This window comes from Verticillium dahliae, genomic scaffold, assembly GCF_000150675.1.
Source record: "Verticillium dahliae VdLs.17 supercont1.4 genomic scaffold, whole genome shotgun sequence".
In the NCBI taxonomy this organism is placed as follows: Eukaryota; Fungi; Ascomycota; class Sordariomycetes; order Glomerellales; family Plectosphaerellaceae; genus Verticillium; species Verticillium dahliae.
This window is the reverse complement of record NW_009276925.1, coordinates 735,068-757,277: the sequence shown is the minus strand read 5'-3', so window position 1 is coordinate 757,277 and position 22,210 is coordinate 735,068. Positions and strand designations below refer to the sequence as shown.

At 57.0% G+C, this 22,210-nt stretch overlaps 8 protein-coding genes across 8 annotated transcripts in view; 4 read left to right on the top strand and 4 right to left on the bottom strand.

Moving 5' to 3' along the window:
• VDAG_02583 (uncharacterized protein) overlaps positions 1 to 128 on the bottom strand; it is a gene marked incomplete at both ends in the record, with an annotated part of 732 nt that extends 604 nt beyond the window's left edge. Inside the window, one exon of the mRNA XM_009653236.1 lies at positions 4 to 128. Coding sequence (XP_009651531.1) covers positions 4 to 128 — 125 coding nt within the window. The remainder of the gene's footprint in view (positions 1 to 3) is intronic.
• Positions 129 to 4,148: 4,020 nt separating this feature from the next.
• VDAG_02582 (uncharacterized protein) lies at positions 4,149 to 8,567 on the bottom strand (the record flags this gene model as incomplete). The annotated part of the gene is made up of 2 exons (XM_009653235.1): positions 4,149 to 7,862; positions 8,112 to 8,567. The coding sequence occupies 2 exons, from the start codon at positions 8,565 to 8,567 to the stop codon at positions 4,149 to 4,151; spliced, it is 4,170 nt and encodes a 1,389-aa protein (XP_009651530.1).
• A 2,368-nt stretch (positions 8,568 to 10,935) lies between these two features.
• Positions 10,936 to 13,385, top strand: VDAG_02581 (SLY1 protein; the record flags this gene model as incomplete). Its single annotated transcript, XM_009653234.1, has 7 exons — positions 10,936 to 10,975; positions 11,036 to 11,246; positions 11,305 to 11,428; positions 11,482 to 11,737; positions 11,787 to 12,213; positions 12,266 to 12,661; positions 12,839 to 13,385. 7 exons carry the CDS (start codon positions 10,936 to 10,938, stop codon positions 13,383 to 13,385), a joined length of 2,001 nt encoding a protein of 666 aa, XP_009651529.1.
• A 666-nt stretch (positions 13,386 to 14,051) lies between these two features.
• VDAG_02580 (chitin synthase) lies at positions 14,052 to 16,832 on the bottom strand (the record flags this gene model as incomplete). Its single annotated transcript, XM_009653233.1, has 3 exons — positions 14,052 to 14,775; positions 14,832 to 16,630; positions 16,695 to 16,832. 3 exons carry the CDS (start codon positions 16,830 to 16,832, stop codon positions 14,052 to 14,054), a joined length of 2,661 nt encoding a protein of 886 aa, XP_009651528.1.
• A 595-nt stretch (positions 16,833 to 17,427) lies between these two features.
• Positions 17,428 to 18,597, top strand: VDAG_02579 (uncharacterized protein; the record flags this gene model as incomplete). The annotated part of the gene is made up of 3 exons (XM_009653232.1): positions 17,428 to 17,811; positions 18,012 to 18,088; positions 18,240 to 18,597. 3 exons carry the CDS (start codon positions 17,428 to 17,430, stop codon positions 18,595 to 18,597), a joined length of 819 nt encoding a protein of 272 aa, XP_009651527.1.
• A 291-nt stretch (positions 18,598 to 18,888) lies between these two features.
• Positions 18,889 to 19,639, top strand: VDAG_02578 (uncharacterized protein). The gene has a single exon (XM_009653231.1). The coding sequence runs from the start codon at positions 19,307 to 19,309 to the stop codon at positions 19,610 to 19,612; it is 306 nt and encodes a 101-aa protein (XP_009651526.1). The 5' UTR covers positions 18,889 to 19,306; the 3' UTR covers positions 19,613 to 19,639.
• Positions 19,640 to 20,301: 662 nt separating this feature from the next.
• VDAG_02577 (phosphopantothenoylcysteine decarboxylase) lies at positions 20,302 to 21,012 on the bottom strand (the record flags this gene model as incomplete). Its single annotated transcript, XM_009653230.1, has 1 exon — positions 20,302 to 21,012. One exon carries the CDS (start codon positions 21,010 to 21,012, stop codon positions 20,302 to 20,304), a length of 711 nt encoding a protein of 236 aa, XP_009651525.1.
• Positions 21,013 to 21,551: 539 nt separating this feature from the next.
• VDAG_02576 (monothiol glutaredoxin-5) lies at positions 21,552 to 22,165 on the top strand (the record flags this gene model as incomplete). Its single annotated transcript, XM_009653229.1, has 3 exons — positions 21,552 to 21,578; positions 21,648 to 21,924; positions 21,990 to 22,165. The coding sequence occupies 3 exons, from the start codon at positions 21,552 to 21,554 to the stop codon at positions 22,163 to 22,165; spliced, it is 480 nt and encodes a 159-aa protein (XP_009651524.1).
• Positions 22,166 to 22,210: the final 45 nt, after the last annotated feature.

Below are 22,210 nucleotides of genomic sequence, written 5' to 3'. Positions count from 1 at the left end.
GACGTACCGCCACCGTTGACAGGAAGTGTGGGCGTCTTCTGCGCACAGCTGCTGCTCTCTTGCTTACGGACGGGCGAAGCAGCGGCGAGCGCCAGGGAGGCGAGGAGGAGGAGTGACCTGGCGAGCATGGCTGTGGTGTCTGTGAGTTGTGCTGTGTTGCGTGTTGTGTGACGTGGTATGTGATGTGTGCGTTCCGAGAATGCGATCAGGGGCCAAAGTGCAGATGCAGTTGGTAGCGGTAGCCTGGATAGCGCAGGAGAGATCGACAATGGCAAGGGGAATGGGAAGAATGATAGATATAGATGCAGTGTCTGAGAAAGTGTCTGAGAAGAGAGTCAATCTATTCTCAGAAAGTGGGTGGTTGAAGAGCGGCAAGAGATGAAAGAGGCCTAGTGTAGGCCAGGTGGTGAAGTTGGGCGCTTAGAGAATCTGGTAGGGCGAGTCGGGTGGCTTGGCGAGGGCGGGTTGATCGGCCGTTGACAAAAGCGGACTCTTGGTGTGGAGAGGCTGGGATTCAGATGCTGGTACGAGGATTTGTAGTGAAGTGAAGAGATGAAGAGGATTGAAGTGAAGAGAAGAGACGAAGAGAAGAGTTGAAGAGAAGAGTGTGAGATGTCAAGGCTTGCTTGAAGAGGGCTATGATCGTGATCGCAGGAGGATGGGACGAGACGTCTCCTTTATACCGAACAGACCTGTAAACAGACAGACAGAAAGACAGACGGACAGGAAGCTAGACAGTTGGGCACGCACTCCTCAGACGGAGATCCTGTACAGTAGACTCCTAGACATCCCTATCCCTGACACTGACACAAGCCCCAGATCTGACAGCCTGCTCGAGCCAAAAAAGCATGGGCATGGACATGGGGGGACATTGAAAGACAAAAAGCCCCGATGCCACGGGCGCGTCCCCAACGGGCTGGGGGGCTGGGCAAGGCATGGCGGTCTTGGGAAGGACGACCAGGCGCGGGGGCTCTCGGGCATGGTTGAGCCGGGCATGGTCGAAGGATGCTGGGATTCTAGACGGCAAGGAGGAAAGCTGGATGGTGGGCAGGGCGCATGTACCTGTGCTGCGCTAGCCACACGGCTGTCCGTCTCTTCGTCTCTTCGTCTCGTCGACGAGCTCGTTCTGCTTCGGCCTCCAAGGTAAAAGGGTCGTCTCTACCTGGGTAGCTCGAGGGGTGTGGTGGATGGTGGACAGGGGTGCCTTGTGCGATGCGCGCTTACCGGCTGCAGGGATCTGGCATCCATGTGAGCTCGAGGCTTTGAGCTCTGACTCCTGCGCCTTGAGCTCTGACCTCCCTCTCTGCCTCTCTGCCTCTGTGCCTCTCTGCCTCTGTGCCTCTCTGCCTCTGTGCCTCTCTGCGTCCATGACCTTGACCCCGCGGGTTGAGTGCACTCGTCGGTTGAAGGGTGGCCGCGTATGGCCAGGATCGGCAGCAGGCTGCCGTCAGGAAGCGAGGCAGTCAGTGCCCATGTGCTCTTCTGGCTTCTCCGAGGGAAAATGGGTCAGAGAGAGGACGGACGAGTTGATGAGTCGCTCTCGATCAATCTTGCTGTGCGAGAGGCGCGCGGATGCCGCTGGCCAAGAGTACATGTAGAGGTATGCCGAGACGACGCGGCCGGCAGCAAGTGATGCCGTGGGTACGCTGGACGCGGTGGACTCGATAGCCGACCTTGCTTGAGGTGGTCTGGTGGATGGTCTTGGTCTGGTGGATGGAGATGCAGGTAAGCTACCCAAGCTTGCCAAGGTGGTAGGGAGGAGGCCAGCAGCAGCAGGTTGCTTTGGTGTGGAGGCTAGGCCGGGCAGGAGAGCGGGACGGAAAGAGGGGAAATGGGCATAATTAGCACGGCTTGCTGAGCTAACGCCTCTGCTGCTGACATTGGCGGTGGGTGATTGGCTGTTTAGGCGGGGCGTCGTCGGTGACTGGCCAAAGGTCATGTCAAGTTGTGCTAATTTGGTCGTCGACCTAAGGAGTGCGCCTGCATCTCGACAGATGGGCTAATTTCTCATCGGATGCTTGCCCGTCCGACGGAGTGTGTTGCCATTCAATTAGCCCCGTCATGCCCATTTCGTCCATGCTTCACCGTGAGGTACATGTAGACCTTCCAGGCAGGCAAGGCAGGCAAGGCAGGTAGGTACTTAGCTCATCGTCTTCAGGCAAGTGAGAGTGAATGCATAGTCATTGGTCGGCCAGAATGGGAAACAACGTCTCATCGGGCTCCTGCTCATGGCTGCATGCCCACCGTTGCAACCCTCCAGCAACCCTCCAGCAGTTGGCTCTCGCTGTAATGTACACCAGACAGCCCTGCGACTCTAGCTTCCCTCGCCAGCCTTACATCGCTCCGTCGCGTCGGGGCTCAAAGGAGTCATGCAAATCTCGTCAACAACAAACTCAGTCCCATGTTTCCCTCCACATTATGACCTTCCCAAAGTGCGAAATAAAGGAACCAAATGGTCGCCCAGGCACTGCGTTTCGTTTCATGGCTCCAGGGCACCCCCTTTCTTCGGTTTCAGGGCATGCCCCCCCTCACGCAGCCCGCTCCAGTGTTCCTCGCGCGGGCACCTAGGAATTTGCATACAGGTACAGCGCTCAGACGGCAGCCTTCCATCGCCTGAGCACGGGTGCCCTGTAGGTGCTGTAAACTCGCCCCGAGCTCCCCCCATTTCCTCGTCTGAGGTAGATTTCCGTCCAAGCTCCAGTTCGTCCGAGCTCCTCCTGCCTTGCCAAGCCCAGCGCCCGCTCGCCCCCCCCATGGATCTTCTGATCTCCTGATCTCCTTGTCCCGTCCCCTGATGATGCCCTGGAAATCAAACACCAAATGCACCCCTGGCTCTCTCCTGTCACCCCTAGTTGTTTCTCGTTGACCTACAAGGTAGACGTCGGCATCTTCCTCCGATGGACCTTCTTGACTTTCCCTCATGACAAGACTAGCTTTCCACCTGAGGGAAACCTTCAAGACCCAAGTCGCCCCAACTACAACCCCCCTCCCCCCGGCAAAAGACCACACGTCGCAGACGCAGCCAACTCAAGTCTCCACAAGCAACATGCCGTCCTCCCCGAGAAGGGGGGAGGAAGGGAGGGAGAAAAGAAAGCCATGTCATGTTCGTCGACCGCGTCCCGGCATCCAATCGCCCGACACCCCCCTATTCATCTCCCAGACCCTGCTCATTCGCGTCTCTTTTTTTTCCCCCCCCATCCCCACCAACGTGCCACCGCAGTCGCTAGCTCCAGCCTGCCTCGTCTGGGTCTTCCAAGACGGACATGGCTGATCCTTCAGTCGAATCTCGCGCCTCAGCCTTCGAGATGCGGCCGCCCGGTTTGACCTGACCGGGACTGACTGACCATGACACTACTAAGCGAGAGGGCGAGAAACACCGACGAGGGAGAAGACCACCAACAAGCCAGGGAGAGACGGAGAGAAAGAGACGGGCCCCCCATCATGGCGGCTGCGCCGAGGCATCGCGCTTCTTGTTGGCCGGAACAGCCAGACCGGTTCGCCTCGCTGGGTGGTGCGCCACCAACAGACACTGCAGACCGCTCGCCGGGCATCATCATCTCTGCCCACCCGACGAAGGAGCCATGCGCATGCAGCTAGCTCCTTAACAACGCCTTGGTAAGTTGGCCCATATGACCCAACAGCCGCCGTTTGCCGCACTGCGTTTACGCCAACCTGACCTCTCACGCGAGGGCACGTCTTGTCACAGCAAGACGAGACGGGGCAGGCATGGTACGCATATTGTCAACAGGATGTTTGATTCTATCTTCTTTCGTCATCTGCGCGCATCTCCCTCATTCGACGAATGGCATGTTCATGCAGCTGATACATTATAATAACACACCGTCCCGCGCGGGGGACGTCTCTCGATATGCCTGCCGAATGCTCCAAGGTCCGCGAGGAGACAAAGAGAACAATAACAAATCGGTCGCGTGAGCCGCACACGCGCATCCTCCAGGTCCTCGCAATGCAATGCAGCCGAGCCAAGCGCCGTGATACAGCGCCAATTATGATGATGATGGTGCTGATAATGATGATCATGATGAACGGGGGGGGGTATGTGCTAGCCCGTCTCGACAAACGAAAAAGAACAAGAAAAATATTCAACCCCCTCCACCCATCTCCGCAGCCCTTTCGCTCTGCTCGCCGGCCTAGTTGTCGTGCCTAAAGGTGCACTTATCACCCCTGGCACACTTGCCTTGCTGCCAGAACGAGCACGCCTTCGTCCCAATGAGCGCCTTGTTCGCCGGCCGATGAGGCGCCAACGTCGCCCCGCCTGGCGCGTTGCCCTTGCGCTTGCCGTTCTTGTCTCTGTCCCGCCGGCCCCCCTCGCGTTCGTCGTGTTCGAAGCTGTCGCGCCTCTCGCCGCGATCACGGTAGTCCAGGTCGTCGTAGTCCAGTGCGTTCGGATCGTGCGGCGGCTCGTAACCACCGTGCTCCCGCCCGCGCTGCTGTTGCTGTTGCTGTTGCTGCTGAAGCTTCGAGAGCGCCATCAGCTGCTGGTACCCTTGGTCGTTGGGGTTAAGCTCGTATGCGCCACCGCCGCCGCCCTGGGTCTGGGCTTGAGGCAGGCTGATCTGTCCGAGAAGAGCCTGCAACTGAGCATCGCCCAGCTGCGGCCCCTGCCCGTTGGCGCCCTGCTGCGCCTGCTGAAGGAGAGCCATGTACTGCGCGTACTGCTCGTGCTGCTGCTGCTGCTGATAGTACGCAGCCCAGGCCTCCTCGTTGCTCTGCGGGCGGGCCTGACCCTGGTGATCCGCGGCTTGAATGCTGGCGGAGGGTTGCTGTGCCTGCCTCGCGACCTCACGGCGGGCAGCTTCCTCAGCCTGTTTCTTGGCACGCAAGGTGGCATCTCGTTGAAACCCTGTGCGCCACTCACGCGATCGCTCTTCGTTGTTAGCCAGCCATGCGGGAGGCGTGGTGGCCGGAAACGGCCAGTCCTTTGCGACTGCAAATAGCTCTTCAAGCGCATCCACCATGGCCTGGAATCCGGGATCGGGATAGTCGTGACGACGACGCGTCTTGGGCGTTGTTGTGCTGTAAGGATCGCTTGAGCGCCACAGCCTCATTCGTTCCGACGCAAGAAGGCCGAGAACCTGCTCGGGAGCGGGAACATGAGAAATTGGTGGCACTTGCGTTGCGTGCGGGAAGAGAGGCTTCGCGTGTTGTTGCGGTGGTGTCATGTTGTAGTTGTACGTCTCCGCCGTCGGCTCCTGAGGTGCTGGCACAAGATTGCCTAGGAGCGAGTCGATCTTGGCTGCAGGATCATCCTTGAGTTGATGCAGACGCTTGGCGGCGTAGTATGTCGCCGCATCAGGTCCCTGGCTCGCAATGTCGTTCCACCGGTTGCGAATTTCTTGGTATTTGGGATCATCGCGCGGCAAGTGGCCAATCTTGGCACCCGAGTCGGGAAGAGATGGCTCGGGAACGGGTGACTTGGGGGTTGGCGGAATATCAGAAATTGACGTATAAACAAACAACAACTCCCGTCCCTCCCGCTCTTTGATGGAGTCCTGCTCCTCAGTGTGGAAAGTCTGGGTGCCGCCGCGCGTCACGAAAGCCTTGTCTCGGAAGTCCTTGGGAATGGTCGAGAGGTCCGTCGGTGTTGGGTCAGTCCAGGGGCGGTAGGGCAGCTCATCATCTTCGTCGTCGTCCTCCGTGTAGTTACCACGCTGCTTCAGCATCATACCTTCCGAACGGTCATCGGCTGCATCTCTTGTCATGTTGTCCTGGTCCTCTGCCGCCTCCTTGTGGAAGATGCGGACTTGAACGAGCTCTGACTCTGGCCTCCAAGTGACGCGCAGCTTGCGACGGGCTTCTTTCCGCAGACGCTTCGCTTGCTCTTCAGGTGTCTCGGGGACTTCATTCTGCTTGGTATCCTTCTTGGATGCCTGTGCATCCAGCTTGGGCGTATTGATGGAGTCGAGAAGAGAACCAATGCTCGAGAGAGCGCTGGATGATGCGGCCGCCTTGGCCGGAGCAGCGCGAGGTTCCGGCTTTGCCTTCTTTGGCTCGCGGTCAATATCCATTGGCATGGGCCCAGACTTGGCGACATCAGTCGCGCTGTTTCCGCTTCCTTCTGGTTTGATCACGGACTTGTTGAGCAGTCGGTTCTTGCCAGCTAGAGTAGACGAGTTCGCGGGACGGGGTTTAGTGCCCGCAAGCTTCGAGAGAAGGCTGCTGCCCATCTGCGGCTTGGTGCCAACCTTGGCACCGAGGACACTGCTTGTTCCCTCGACGTTCAACTTTTTGCCGGGGCGGGAGTCTATGTCGTCTTCATGAGGTCGTTTTGTGGGCGATGCTGTAACAGGCGTCTTGCTGGTGACGCCAGGTTTGGCGAGTTTGGTAACAGGCGCGCTAGCGGCAGGCTTTTTGGCATCCGCTCCATTGACGGGCTCTTCCTTCTTGATGCGAGATGCCACTGTCTTGATCAGTTCCTTGACCTCGCTGTCGCCCTTGTCTGCGAATCTCTTCCGGACCGTCTCAAAGTTGACGGCGTCGGCAACTTTCTTCGTCAAGTTGATATTAGACATGAATCGAAGTGTGGCTTTGGGTAGAGGGCCAGAGTAGTCGGTCGCCTTGATGCAACCAATCAAGAGATTCACGAGGCTCAAAACGCCCTTCTGGTGGCCGCCAAGGTTCTCCAGCACAGCATCATCGCCATGTTTGTGGGCGGCGTCGAGGACCTTGACGAACATGTCCTTCTGTTGCTCACCAACCTTCTGCAGTTGGGCCACTTCGCTCTCTGGCCGTTTCTCCTTGACCGCCTGATCGACCTCCTGCTTGGCCTTGGTCATGGCGGCTCTCAACTTGATAAAGAACTCGCCGAGACTTTGCACGGCACCAGCGATCAGGGCATTGGTACGAACAGCAGATGGATCGATGTACACGATGCCGAGCACATCCCATGCCGCAGCCTTTACTGGGTCTACTGGACGGGCCTCGGGTCGTATGGGTTTCTTGCGTTCTTCTTCCTCCTCTTTTCGCGCCTTCCGCTGCGCCTTGGCCTTGGCAGCTTCGTCGGCTTTTAGTTGCTCCTGGAAGGTGAAGGGGTAATCGGCATATTTAGGCTTCCGGTTGCCAAGCGCTTTCATTTCCTTTTGGTATTGGTCGATGAAGGGCTTTGCCTCTCTCTCCCTGTCTTCCGGCTTTCCTCCAAAGTTCAGAGACGGTTTGTATTTGTCTGTAAACTTTCCCTGTATTTCGCAGGGGAGCTCATGATTGGCACCAGGAAGTATACGTCTCCCACTCTGCGATGGCAGCGCGACAAGAGGGGCTAATCTATCGTAGCTTTTAGGGGTTGGCAGTTTGGCCGTCTCCGTTGATATGAGATAGTGTGCACCGGGTACAAGAGGGAAAGCCTTCTTCGCAGCAGCAGGTCGCTTGGCGAACTGGACAACGGCGGCCAGCTCCTCATCTGTGCTTGTTGGGGGTACGAGACTCTCCGTGTTGTCGAATGCCGTTCTTGAGATGACTGGCCGTGGAGAACCGGCGGGCTCTGGCTCTGACTCCTTCTTCACAGCACGTTTTCGTTTCTTGGCTGCTTGCTCGGCCTGCGGTGACTCCTGAAAGCCAACTTGCGACACCGTCTGAGAGGACGCAGCGCCTACCAGGGATTGCTGGCCCAGCGGCTGAGGGCTAGCTGAAAAGCCGGCCGAGGCTTGGTGTTGCACTTGAGATTGGGGCTGTGGCTGCAGCTCGGTAGGTGGGCGGGCGAGTGGCTGGAAGGTTGCCGTTGAGGTTGGATGAGAGTACCCCATCTGCTGCTGAGGAATGAACTGGGCCTGTTCATACGGCACCTGTGATGGGTTGGGTAGAGCTTGGACGTTCTGGTGCGTGCCTTGTTGTGGAGCGATCGGTTGGGCCTGGTACGGATGGGGTGAGCCTGAGAATACTCTGTCAGGTTGAAGAGGACGTTGCTGCTGCTGCTGCTGCTGCTGCTGCTGCTGTTGATGAAGGTGTGGCTGGAGTTGATGTTGGGGTTGGGGTTGAGAGAAGCCTTGCGCTGGAGAGTATGTTTGTGGCCTCAAATCGAATTGCGGGTGCTGCTGTATAGGCGTGTGGCTCTGCTGCCGTTGTTGCGTTATCAGTTGGGGCTCTGAAAATGTTGGCACCTGGCTGTTGTAGGCAGATGCACCTTGCCCCTGGTACTGGTAAGGAGCCTGAGAGAACTGCTGGGGATGGCCATGGCCATTACTGGCAGCTTGGCTATGATGCTGGCCAAGACTCGCAGGCTGGCTGTACATGTCTTGATGGAAATTATCTAGAGCCTGCATTGACTGATCTTGTGCCGGCTGTGAGTACGAGCCATCGAGCGCAAACTGGTTGGAGCCGTGATGGAACCCCCCGTGGCCTAAGGTTGACATGGTGTCGTGATCATTGGAGATGGTTGGCTGTCCCTGATGCGAGGAGCCGAGCTGGGAGTACGCAGCCTGCCCTGGCATTGGGTGTGACCAGCTCTGGACATTCTCGAATTGATTGGCACCATCTTGGTAGTTGTATGCATTGGACCAGAGTGCGTTCTGATCCTGGCCTGCGCCTGTCTGGCCAGTATTCTGCCAGTCTTGCATCGTGAATCAACTTGATGGAAGTTGACGTGAGCAATTGCCCAGAAAGACAAGAAGACTCTGATTGGTTCCGCAGATGGATGGCGATGGATGAGATGATTCGCAGATGTGGGACTGGGTAAGAGCCAATCAGCACAGGCGTAGACAATGTACCACGCGAGAAAGAGGCTAGCGGGAACCAGAAAGGTGGGGCGACGGGCGAACAGCCTTTGGGCGAGAGAGTTTGGTGGATCCAAAGTACAGCGGCACTTACAAATTGCTGAGAGGGTACCTGAAAGTGCAGGGTGCAGCGTCAGCATTGTGTTCAGCGGCGTCAAGATCGACCATGGACAGAGTTCGGGTCTTGGGCTTTTTTCTTCGAACGAGTGTGGAGAGTTTGCATACCAAGGAAAAGGCAATCCAGCGACGGGGAATCCGTCAGGATTATATGAATTGTTTTCTGTGTAGGAGGGAAATCTGCACAAAGGCGATTAGCTTCTGCTAAAACAGAACTCTTTGATCTGTAAGTTGTGCAAGAGGGAAGGAATGAGTGCAAGAAGAATGAAGGCAGAGTCGGCGAATCGCATTCGGCACTGGAGTCCATATTGGTCCGACACAGTTCTGAAGAGGCTTGAGGGAAATCGCAGCAGGCAGTCAGTGTTTCCAAGACGAGGAGAACGACGCTGGAAGGAGAAAGGCTGCGGTCGTGGGAACCCGTGGCCAACAAGTTTGGTGGTTGACCAGAGTCTGTCCCTCGCACCGAGTTGCTGATGAGAGCCACCTCAAGCAACTGTTTCTTCGAGAAGTGCTGTAATTGCCGGCCTTTTTTTTTTTTTTTTTTTTTTTTTTTAGCAGCCATCTGTCAAATCCGCTCAAAGACCCCAGCGGAAGTTGATGAGGTGCACCAAAAGCGAGCCTTTGCAGAACAATTCCGAAGCAGAGCCTGCTGCAAATACCAGCCCTGGACGAAAAGCGGTGTCTGGGTCAATCCTGACCTGCAGCAGTAGTGTGTTTGACTGGTTCCATGATCGCAGCGAGCCACCCCACCAACACCACTGGCCGATCCTCGCCAACTGGATCCTGGAGCTGCCGCCCAACGAACGCGTCCTGCCTGCTTTGCACTTTGCAGACGAGTTTAAAAGGCGGTTCTACTCGCGAAGCCTGCCTGCTCTCCTCGCGCATCAAGCGCGAGCTTGTTGGGCTGCCTGGCTCGTCCTCATGTTGAACCTGCAATTAAAGCTGCGAGATCCCAGGGTGCGAGAGACCAAAGAGACTCTCAAACAAGATGCAAAGCTGTTCACGGGAAATTTGACGATGCTGCACCTCTGTCGAGAGGTGCAGCACATTCAGCGGCCAGAAAACGCGATTTTGCGGGTGGGCTTGGGAAGGGGGATGAGAGAGGGTTTTGAGGGGGGTTATGAGGGCAATGGTCAGTCAAGCGGGGAGAGGAGGTCACCGTACCCTGCGAACGTTGTTCCCAACGACTCAAATCGCGCTCTTGCGCACTTCCGTTGCTGGAGCTGGTCGCGCGACGAGTTCCAAATGCTTTCCCTTTTATTTGATGGCAATCATTACAGAAGCGGACATGATTGATGGCAGAAGATTAAGTGAGAGAGGAAACGACCGCGAGAAAAGAGGGTTGATGGATGAATGGGCCGAAAGGGATTTGCGCGTGACCTGTGTGATGACGGCTGGATGGGCGCCAGAAAGTACGTGTCGAAGTGGAATGAGCAGTTCTCTGCGATTCTCCCAGAGCCTCCTGTGGCCAGGAAACGACGCGGCAAGAATCAGTTTATACGAGCAGAAGCAAGCCTTTAGACGCGGTGTAGGTCGACTTGTCGCGTGCGATGGCTTCCGCGAACGTATTGATGGAAAGGCGTCGCGGTTTTACAGAGAAGAGATGGTTGGTGAGAAGGGGAAAAGTCGGTCGCGCTTTCGCACCGACAATGACTGTTAGAGGTCAGAAAGGTGACTGTTGCCCGATATGCCAGGCAGCAACGCATATATCGGATCGCCACAAGACATCGATTGTGGACAAGTGGGTCGGTGCTATGCAGGTAAAAGCTGTACCGCTGTATCCAGCTGTCACCCCACTCGCCCCTGCGCAAAGCAGATGACTGACGGCTGGGTTGTTTCAGTGGATCCGACCTTGAGAACACGGAGGCTAGAGGCGGGATAGCTAGATGCCTGGCCTCGAATAGTCGCGAACTCGTGGTCACAGTTCATGTTGACGGCCGACCTTGTTTTTCGATCCTGCGCCAGCCGAATTTCACACAAGAATCCTCGCCTTCTGCATCGGGGCGACCAGGATAGCTCCTCTCACGCGCGACACACACTACACTAATCACCATCCAAATCCCAGCCGGAGCTCAATAGCTCTTCGCCATCTGCAATGGCATCCAAAGGCACCTCCTTGAGGGACCGCCAGATCGGTCAGTACATCGGAGCTTCAGCACTGTCCTTGTGACTCCAGAGACACTAATGCATTGCAGCCTCCCTCAAGAAGATCTTGAACCTGAACGATGCCATTGATACGACCGAGACCGACGAATCCCACGTGAGCGCGATCGCACCGTCATCCATCCTCACGGCAGAGGGCGAACCGATATGGAAGGTCCTTTGTTTCGACGACCTTGGACGTGATGTCTGCAGCTCTGTCCTCACGGTTCAGAACCTCAGGTCTCTGGGCGTTACCCTCCACACGTACTGTGGTTCTCCAGACGCTCGACTGCGGCATGGCTAAAGGCTAACCACGGAATAGACATATTGGCGCCTCGCGACACCCGATCCCAGACGTTCCCGTCATCTATCTTGTCGAGCCAACGCCTCAGAACCTGAAGCAAATCACTGTCGATCTACAGAACGGGCTCTACTCTCCAGCATATGTAGGTCTAACGCTGCGAGGCCCGTCAAGATCTTACCCCTGACCAGCCCACAGATCAATTGTTTGGGAGGCATTCCGCGAGCAGCTCTGGAGGATTTCGCCGCGGAGACTGCCGCTGCCGAAACATCAGAAAACATTGCCCAACTCTTCGACCAATACCTCAACTTCATCGTCGAGGAGCCTGATCTGTTCAGGCTGGGAATCCCAAAGGCATACTCGGCGCTCAACAGCGCCAAGACGACAGACGAGAAGCTTGATGAGCTGGTAGACACCATCGTCAATCGGCTGTTCAGCGTTGTCGTGACCATGGGTGGGTCCACTGTGCCGTTCTTGAGACGCATGAACTAACAGCCAGCCAGGCGTTATTCCCATCATCCGGTGCCCCAAGGGAGCCGCTGCTGAGATGATATCTGCAAAGCTCGACCGGAAACTGCGCGACCACATCCTCAACTCGAAAGACAACCTCTTCTCTTCAAGCGCCCGGTCAAACACATCAGCAACACCCACATCACGCCCTGTGTTGGTCATTCTCGACCGAGATGTGGATCTTCTCCCAATGCTTTCGCATTCCTGGACATACCAGTCCCTGGTGCAAGACGTGCTCTCTATGGAGAAGAGGCGCATCACCATTGTGGATGAGGGAAAGACGAAGAAGACTTATGATTTGACCAACGAGGACTTCTTTTGGAGAAAAAATAGCCTGTTACCGTTTCCCCAGGTCGCCGAAGACATTGATTCTGAATTGACGAAGTACAAGGAAGAGGCCACGCAAATCACAGCCAAGACGTCAGTAAACTGGGATCATGCGTCTCGGGTTCTCTACTAACCGTGTCGACAGCGGTGTGACCGATCTCGAAGACCTGCAAAATGACACGAGCGCCAGTGCGCAGCACCTCAAAGCCGCCATCACGTTGCTTCCCGAATTACGAGAGCGCAAGGCCGTGCTGGATATGCACATGAATATCCTGGCTGCTCTTCTCACCGGCATTAAAGATCGGCAGCTCGACAACTACTTCCAGCTTGAGGAGAACATCACCAAGCAGACCAAGGCGCAAATGATGGAGCTCATCAAGAGCGATGAGGGACAAGCCGCCGACAAGCTGCGACTCTTCATCTACTTCTTCCTGAGCTCCAACTCGGAACAGGCCGAACTGAGTCGAACGGAGTGGGAGGGCTTCGTCGAAGCGCTGACGGCCGCGGGCGCGGACGTCGAGTGTCTGCCATATATTCGACAGTACGTTATCCATCCACGGCGCTTATTTTCCTGTCTTTACTTCGAGGAAGGGCTCTTGCTGACATGTACAAGACTGAAATCGACGACAAAGCTGACGAACCTCACCACCATCAACAACCCGTCGCCCCAACAGGCCGGCAGCACCGACTTGTTCGGGCGCTTCTCCTCCATATCCAGCCGTCTCACCGACCGGCTGAAGGAGAGCGGCGTGCCCACGGGCCTTTCCTCCAACTTTGAGTCGCTCATCGGCGGCATCAAGACGTTCCTGCCCGCCGACCGCGACTTCACCATCACCAAGATCATCGAGAGCATCATGGACCCCTCGACGGCCTCGAGCACGGCCATCGCCAAAACGGAAAACTACCTCTACTTCGACCCCCGCTCCGCCAACGCCCGCGGCACCATGCCGCCGCCCAGCTCCGTGCGCGCCGGCGGCACAGGATCCGCCCTCCCCGGCGGTCTTCCGGGCCAGGGCGGTCCCGGTGGCCCCGGAGCCGGCACGGGCGCCAGCTTCGGCCAGCGCCGTCAGGGCTTCTCCGAGGCCATCGTTTTCACCGTCGGCGGCGGCAGCATGGACGAGTACGGCAACTTGCAGGAGTGGGTCGCGCGGACGGGCGGCGATCGCGCGCGGAAGAGGGTCGTGTACGGGTCGACGGACCTGCTCAACGCCCAGGCGTTCTTGGAGCAGGAGCTGAACACGCTGGGGAGGGAGGTGGCGTCTTAGGCGCGGGGTCTGCGTGCCGGGTTCCTAATACACAGTTTTCACGATGTTCGCAGTAGGCCGTCGGTGGCGGATGACCACTATGAAGAATGCCACCGTCATGTGAATATCGCCATGTTGTGACTATTGATTCCTCGTGGCACGAGCGAGACACTATGAGAGAGAAGTGTGCGAGAACCTACGTCAATATATGATGAGTAAAGCCAGTATTCACGAAAAAGGAGCCAAGTCTTTGATTTTGACGTCTTCATAAATCCAGCCCCAGGCGTCAAGCCGGACAACTGTGCAACCAGAACAGCTAAGGTACAACAACAAGCTCACTCAACCCCTTCATCCAATCCATCGAGTCCTTCGTATTCCCCCCCCCCCCCCCCTGACTCGATCCTCCCCTCTAAACAATCAAGCGTGCGCTTTCTTTCATTGCTCGCCATGCACCATGTATTGTTCGTTGAGAGACGGGAGGGTGGCCCCCCCTTGCGATTGTGTCTCTCTTTCTTTCGCCGCGTCTCGGGTATTGTCCACGCCCAGTCATGAATGAAGCAACTGAAACAAAACAAAATCAAACCAAACAGCCAAAAATCCTCTCGTCTCCAGAATGAAGCAGGGAGAAGAAGAAGAACGTACGAGAACACCAGCGTGTACAGAATCGAAAAGGAGGAGACCAAAATCTTACACGCCCCTAAACATGCGCACGACGAGGAACCACATGGCGCCAATAAACTTGAACGCCGCCAGGCCGGCCACGGACCACAGGACAACGGTCATGTAAATGTTGGCCCTGGCGTTCGGGTCCTCTTCCTCGGCGGTTTGGTGCTTCGGGTCGATGCGGTCGAGGCCGGCCGCGCTGAGAACGACAGCCGCGAGGCCAAAGTTCGTAATCATCCAGGCGAGGACCGTGATGGAACGGACGCCGCGGTAGTAGTCCATCTGCGCTTCGGCTCTCTGTGCCTCTGTCGGGGTGTGGACGACCTTGATGGGCTTGGAGCCAAAGGCGGTGAGCTCGCGCTCGTACTGGGCGTTGAGATCCGACTCATCCGGCAGGTCTGTCTTGCCGGAGCCGTCCTTCGTGCTGACGGACGGCAGCTTTTCTGCCTGGTCGTCGCCCTTTGTACCCCAGGAAATATCGTGCGTGTTGCAGAAGGCGTAGACGTTGAGGATGTTGATGTAGGTTGGCGTGAGCAACATGTATTGGACGAACGAGGTGAACATGTGCCAGGGATCGAACATGAGGAACGACGCAAGGAACCATATGCCGTACGTCGACATGACGGAGACGATCAGCGTGTAGAAAACAGGGTTTCTAAACAGTTCACCCAAGCTGAAAGGGGTACCGTCGTTGACGTCTGCCATGATAGCCTTGACGGCAATGAAAATGGCCGCGAACATGAGGTATCTGCACGAGTCATTAGCTGGGAGATTAGAGAGTGACAAGCTCGCATCAAAACTTACACCATGATGATCGCCCAGAAGTACACCATTGTTGTGTAGTACCACCTCGAGCCGGACGGACGGTTGCCCATACTGAGGACGAAGCAAGTGAAGAGCGCAACGCCGTACAGCCATGTAAAGACAACTCCGAGAATCTCACCGGTCCTACCAAGGAGTTCATCGCCGCCGAGACTCTTTGTCAGGATACTAAAGACGAGGAAGAAGTTACCGACGGCAAACCACGCGAAGACCATGTTGATGGTGTGGAAGATGAACTCGATGAACAGCATGACCTTTCGGAGGAAGGAGTGGTCTGAGCGGAAGAATTGGTAAAAGTGAGCAATGGCATAGATGGCGGCGAAGAAGGAACCGTTGAGCCATCGTCGTCGCTGCAGAACCAGTTCGGTGACCGTATCCGGAACATCGGTCTCGCCCGTGGCCGACTTGACGTACTGCAGAATCCAGTGACAGTTGCGCTTGGTCACTAGCTCGAAGCAGAGAATACGATCCTCGGCCAGATACATGTTGGACTCGAAAATGCCCGCATCCGAGCCGTGAAGCGTTTCGCCAGCGAAGTACTTCTCCAGGGGGCCCTGCCCCTTCTTGTCGTTCTGCAGCGCAACGTAGCGATACGCCGAAAAGGCACCAGGCAAGACGGAGATGAAACCAAAGGCCGATTCCAAGGGTTTGTCCAAGATGTTGCTCATCTTGTACTCAAAGTTTTGTGTCGCAATCAGGGGGTTGAGCAGGTTCTTGCCACCGGTACCCAACATGGCTTTGATCTCACCACATGCACCAGCGCACATGGGCTCGAGGTCGAAAGCCTTCCAGAGGTGGTAGATCGAGTTGCCGCCCGGCTTGGTACCAGCATCGAGAAGAACGCAAATGTTGGGGTCGAGGACTCTGCCGAAAGCAGAGAAGAACCATCTGTGCGAGTTGATCTTCTTCTGGTTCTTTTCCTTGAGGCAGAACAGGATCTGAACGGGCTGCTGCTTCGGGACGAGCTGGACCACACCCTTCTCGATGCGCATGCCGACCTGGGTGGTGTACTCGTAGATGTGAGACGTCACATCCTTGCCGTTGACCTGCTGCTTGGCAATGCCCTCTTGGTACACGCCCATACCGGCCAAGAGCGCGCGCGTGCGGGGGTTGATCTTGGACCGACCGTCGCTGACGACGCAGACGACAATCTTCTTCCAGGCGTCCTTGCCCCATGTCTTACTCTCCTTGCGGTTGCACATGTACTCAATGTTCTTGAAGACACCAATCATGGAGCGCGCGAACAGAATCTCATCTTCGTTGTACATTGTGACGACAATGAACAGCTCGGTGTGCCTCGGTTTCGAGAAGAGCCTCTGTCGAAGAGTAAAGTTCTCCTCATAGAAATGGTCGGGATCACACGTTGCGGCAGAGTATCGCATGTGCGTAAACTCATCACGCTCGCCGTGCGGCAGCTGATTCAGCAGTCTGGGGGGAACAGGACAGTCGAGTACGAGGTTGCCCCGATACAACAGAACCTGCTTCACCGTCTTCCACCTCTTGATGCCGCCGCCGGCGCCTTGCGGCGTGGGCTGGTCCTGGTATGGCTCGCTCGCGTGAGAGTCTTGGTGGGGCAGCATCGGCCGCAGGTCGTCGTGGTCGTAGCCCGGCTGGCCGGGGTCGTAGCCAAGCGGCGTGCCCTCCATGGGAGTAGGCTCGTAGGGCTGGTTGTAGTAGGCATCGTGATGGGCCTCGGGGTTGACAGCGTAATCTGTCTGATACGGGCCTCGTTGGTGGGGGTCTGCGAAGGGGCTGTTTCTGCTGAGGTTGTCTACTGATTGCTGGAGAGGCAGTGACGGTCAGCTGATCTGGTGCTGCCTGAAATAATGAACATGTCGCACTCACGGCGGCGTTCAGCTGAAGCTGGTCGCTCGGAGTGCCATATCTGCCGGGCACAGCGCCAGGAGACGGACCCGTCTGAGGGTAGTCGAGCTGCTCTGGTCGCCCATAGGGACGGTCGTCTAGCTGGTAGCCTTGCTGCATGGGGTGGCCTGGTGAAGGTGAACGCCGTACGCGGTCGTTGTAGAAATCGTCGTCTGTAGAGCGCGGGTATTAGATTTGTGGAGTGGAAAGTACCATGCAGATGTTCCAGAGGCGAAGCCCGACTGGTGAGAGTTGGATCACGAGGACGAACACAGAGACAGCCTTACTGTCTGCTGGTTTCACACAAGGACGAAGGCGGCGTCCAGAGGAGGGTGGGGTTTCAGTCAAGTTGGGGCAGGTGATGATGGAGGCAGTTTCTCAAAGTATGAGAGTGGGAAACGGGTCAAGGGAATACGAGAGTTTAGGAAAGGTTCCTACTTGCCTAAACGATTATACGCCATGGTTCACAAGGGGGGGGTTGGGTGTGACAAGACGATCTGGGGAACGGGTGTTTGAGGCCAATGGGCCGTGTGTATACTCTGGTGGTCTTTTGGATTGCTGCGTTGTGCGCGCTGTCTGTCGCTGTGCTTCTCGGTGGTCCGTCAATGGGATTGATTGTTCTCGAGCTGGCGCGCCGCAGCTGGGTGGAGGGGGGTGTCCGAGGTTGCGATGAGAGGGCTACGTGTGTACAGTATGCGCGACAAGCCGTCAACTCATGCGCAGGGACCCTGCCAGGTTTCTTGAGACGGAGACGAAGACGGAACCGGATCGGATGCGATGCGACTTGGTGCCGGTGGATCGTGTCGGTTGGGGAGAAGTAGTAATGCGATGGGGATCGAGGAGGGTCAAAGGTGGTCGAGTGGTACCAGAGAAATGCGGCAGCGGGAGGCCCTTTCGATTAGGGGGTGCGCGCCTTCTCTGGGGTTTCAAGCTGATGAAGATGAAATTCGTAGCAGATGACGGCGGGCATGCGATGGGCGATGGGCGACGGACAGCAACAAGGGTGTCTGGTTGGATTGCCGCCGTTGCTGGTTGCTTGGGAGCGAGGGTAGGGAGACTTGGGAGACCAGGAGACCAAGAGAGAGGCTTGAGAGGCTGGGTGAGTGTGGATGGGACAGATGGTGGTGGGTCACGGTCACAGCTTTAATTCCAAGGATCCCATGTCCCAGGAGCTGAAACACACGAGTTCCCTCTTGGACCCCAGGTGACGTCGGAGACCTTGGCGAGTCGGCATTCCATGTGCGGTGACGGCTGCTCTCACGCTGTTGACCAGTTGCCAGGCTGTTGATCAGTTGCCAGCCTGTTGACCAGTTGCCAGCCTGTCTGCCGCACCGTGGTATCACGGCGATCCATCCACCTACTGATTTACTTGCAAGGTAGGCACCCATGCAAGGTAGCTAGCTGCCTAGGTACCTAGGCGAATGGACATGCACTAATCTGCAGCCCGTTGCTATGTACCAGACGCGAAACCCAAAACCCTCAAATGACACGATGCCTGCTACCTAACGTAGGTACGTACGTACGTAGGGGGACAATGGGGAGCACAGGCGAGGGCGATCTCCAACGCCGCGAGGCTGAGCAAACGAACAGCGCTCAAAGTGCCGTGACACCCGTGGCTCATTGGCCCGTCGTCACCCAGAGCGATGCGAGTCACGGAAACTTTCAGTGGATGGACGCGCTATCCGAACAGTGGAGTGGTGGCACAGCATGCGCCGCCATGGCCGGGAAACTCCCCATCCGCCCGCCACCACCACCCACCCTCACCCACTCAGGCTTGCCAGGCCACCTCAAGGTCACCCACCTCAAGGGCGGCTCCCACCCAAGGGCGGCTCAAGGGCGGCTCAAGGGCGGCCCAGGAACCGCCAATGCAGTGGCACGCGACTGACGAGTCAACGCTTGTCCTGTCATTCTGCCTTCGTGCGGTACCTTAACCTTACTACTTACTGTATCTCCAGCGAACGAATGAACGGAAGGCCAAGAAAGAGAAGAGTGGCTGGTGCTCTCGAAATAGCATCCGCCCTGTGAGTCTCTCCACACCACGCGGCCGCTGAGCCACAACCCACCCTCTCGCTCTTCTCTGCAGCCGGCGCACGCTCAACGTCGTGCCCCAATCGCTGGCTGGCCTGGTCCGACTATACAGTCGTTACATCCATCTCGTTGCGATCCATCTCGTTACGATCCATCTCGTTACGATCCATCTCCGAAAATTCTACTTGCAACCGAGGCGAACCCGCCCACCATGACGAATCGCCATGCTTGGCAGCTCGTAGTCGCTCGTAGTCGCGTTCCCATCGCGGTCCAACCCGAACCACACCGGGTATCACTCCGCAAGGCCGAAGGTAGGGAGCGAGCCAGGCTTTGTCATGACGGCAACAAACACGTTCAGTCCAGGCAACCAGATTCCTTCCTCACCGCTGCTGTCCCATACGAAGGGCCAGGATCGCTCATCAGTCGTCCTGCCATGACGAATCGGTAAAATCTGTAAAGTCCAATGTCCATGTATACCCCTCCCTTCCACGCGTCCAGTATCTCTTGCTTTGCAAATCTCTTGCTTTGCAAGGTTCCTCACGCCGAATGCACTCCTCTCAGCTTACATGCAGGGCCACGAGGGCATCGAAGTACTCAAGATCGAAGGTGTCATGAATCTGCCGAGCCAAAAATGGCCAAACTTTGTGCCGACGTTGATTGCGTTAGACTCACGATACCACCCAGAAGAAAGTCTCGTCCGAAGAGCCTGTGGCGATGTAATAAGTCTGAAGATCCCAGCCACGCATGCGCCTACCTCCCACGCGTGGCCCTCCGTCACTCACATTGTCGAGACTGCTGTCGTAGAAGAGTATGATTCGGTAGCCCTGCGCTTTGTAGATCAAGTACCTTGGAGGCCTCTTCCCATTGCTTGACTGTCGGTCATACTATCAACTTTGATCAAGGTGACAGCTCCATCTGCCCATTGTGACCAGTTTTTGGTGGTTTTACCGTCGAACATGGTTGAATGTGCCATGGCAGTCGCTGCTTCCATGCTGGCATGGCGCTGCACCCGGAACTCCAGTTGGGCAGGATCATGGGAATGCCCAATGTTTTTATAGACATTCCCTCGAGTGGCCGTCATGCCGGTGTTTGATAGAACATGCATGGCTTTCTGGCGATCATGATTATGGCATATTCTCAATCTTGTGTCTTCTACCTCTGCATATTCTTGACCGGTCCGTTTTCCTTCGTTCTTCCTCTTCTTCTTCGAATGACAAGGAAAGAAAATAACACCTCACCATCTACTACGTCTCGTCCTGCTTGGCATGATTCGGATTCACGGTAGAGTATCCGAGTCAGGCCTTCCTGTTTGGAATATCATACTGGATCATGTCATACCAGGAGTTGGGTCTGGACGAGTTACGTTCACATCGCAGCCATAAACAGTATATTGGTGGTGTTCATGAGAAATGAGCCCTCCCTCAAGTTCTCATCAAATAGCAGGCCAACATGCAATCACGCTGAGCATTTCCAGTAGAAAGTACCATCCGTTGTCGTGACACCAGGCGGATGAAGGTAAATACTTTGAATAGTCGTCAAGCAACCCCACCTCGTAAACGAGTTATGCCACATTCCTCCCACCTCGCGATGCCCCCTCCGCCGACAACCCAAGCCTCTCCTCGACCAGCGCGACAACCTCCTCCCACGGCCTCATGGCCCCGACGCCGACATCGCCGCACGCCAGCGCCTTGGACACGGGCCGCAGCACATCGAACCAGCCGTCGCGGCCGCCCCAGTCCTCCTCGAGCACCTTGAGGTGCCGCGCCGTCAGCGGATGGGTGTACATCATGGTGTTCATGCTCGGCGCGGCGACGATGCGGCGGCGCGTGCCGTCGGCGCGGACAGACGTGTCCCAGGCGCGCACGACGGACGTGATGAGGTTATCGGACAGGCCGGCGGCGATCTTGGCGAGCGAGTTGGCCGACAGCGGCGCGAGGACGAGCAGGTCGGCCCAGCGGCGGAGCTCGATGTGGAGGATCGAGGCGCCGCGCTTCCACGCGTGGGGACCCCACTCGTCGGCGTCGAGGTAGACGCCGTCGACGCCGGGGAGGCGGCGCAGCGACTCGACGGTTGGCTGCTCGGCTGATGTGCCCGTGAGGAACTGCGCTGCCGAGGGCGTCAGGATGATGCGGATGGAGAGGGACGGGTGACGGGCGAGGTGGGCCAGCATCGAGGGGAGTTTGATGGTGGCGACGCTGCCGGTGCAGGCGAGCAGCAGGTGGGCTTTGCCGTCTTGGAGGGCGCCCGCCACGGCATCGGCCGGATTCATCATGTGCTGGGTCAGGCTACGGAAAGAAAAGGGCATGTGATCTGGTGAGTTGTGAGATGTGGTGGTGAGGGGTCTTGGTGGGGTCAGCTTCAGCACTTGCTTGAGAGGTCTGTTCGACTTGCCAATGGCGGGATTCAGATGGATGGCCTGCGGCTTTCTTAGATCTTTCGAGTCATGGAAAGGTAGAGCTCTCTGCTCTGGTCAAGAAATAGGTACCTACCTTACCTTAGTAGGTACTACCTTACCTTAGGTAGGTACCTTGGTCAAAAGCAACGGCAGTCAAGGCCGCGTTCTCGAAGGCCAAAGACAATGATGAAGTAAGCTGTCGTCCAACGCAACAAAGCAACAAAGCAACAAAGCCGATTGGCCAAAGCTGCCGTCACCGAACCACACCGACCAACGTACCACCGACAGCCGATTACATCACCCGTATTTTTTACACCATTGCCTCGGGCGATTTCTCATCAACGGCGCCCATCGTCCTTTAGTCTCCTGTCTCTCCAGCCTGTACCCTCACCGCACATCCACACACCTTCCCAAACATGTGGTCAAGATCCCTCCTCGCCTCTGTAACGTCTCCCCAGCGCCCCAGCGTCTCCGTCGTCGAAGAACAAGACTGACTAAAAAACCCCCGACAGAGCGCCTTGCGCGCCGCCCGCCCGGCGACCTCCGCCTTCCGCGCCCCGAACCCCTTCCTCCTCACAGCCGCCCAGCGCCGCCTCCTCTCCGACCAGACGCGCCAGGCCATCGACAAGGCCGTCGCCTCGGCGCCCGTCGTGCTCTTCATGAAGGGCACCCCCGAGACGCCCCAGTGCGGCTTCTCGCGCGCGAGCATCCAGGTCCTCGGCCTGCAGGGCGTCGACCCGGCCAAGTTTGCCGCCTTTAACGTGCTCGAGGACGCCGAGCTGCGGTCGGGTGCGTTTCTCCTGCAAGATGAATTTTTTTCTTCTTTCTTCTTTTCGCTGACGCCGGTGACGCAGGTATCAAGGAGTACTCGGACTGGCCGACGATCCCCCAGCTGTACGTCGACAAGGAGTTTGTGGGCGGCTGCGACATTGTTGTGTCGATGCACCAGAACGGCGACCTCGCCAAGCTGCTCGAGGAGAAGAAGGTTCTCGCCGAGGGCGAGGGCGAGGGCGAGGGCAAGGACGAATGAGGAGCGAAAATCGACTCTCGATATCAGATATGAAGGGGGGGGGGG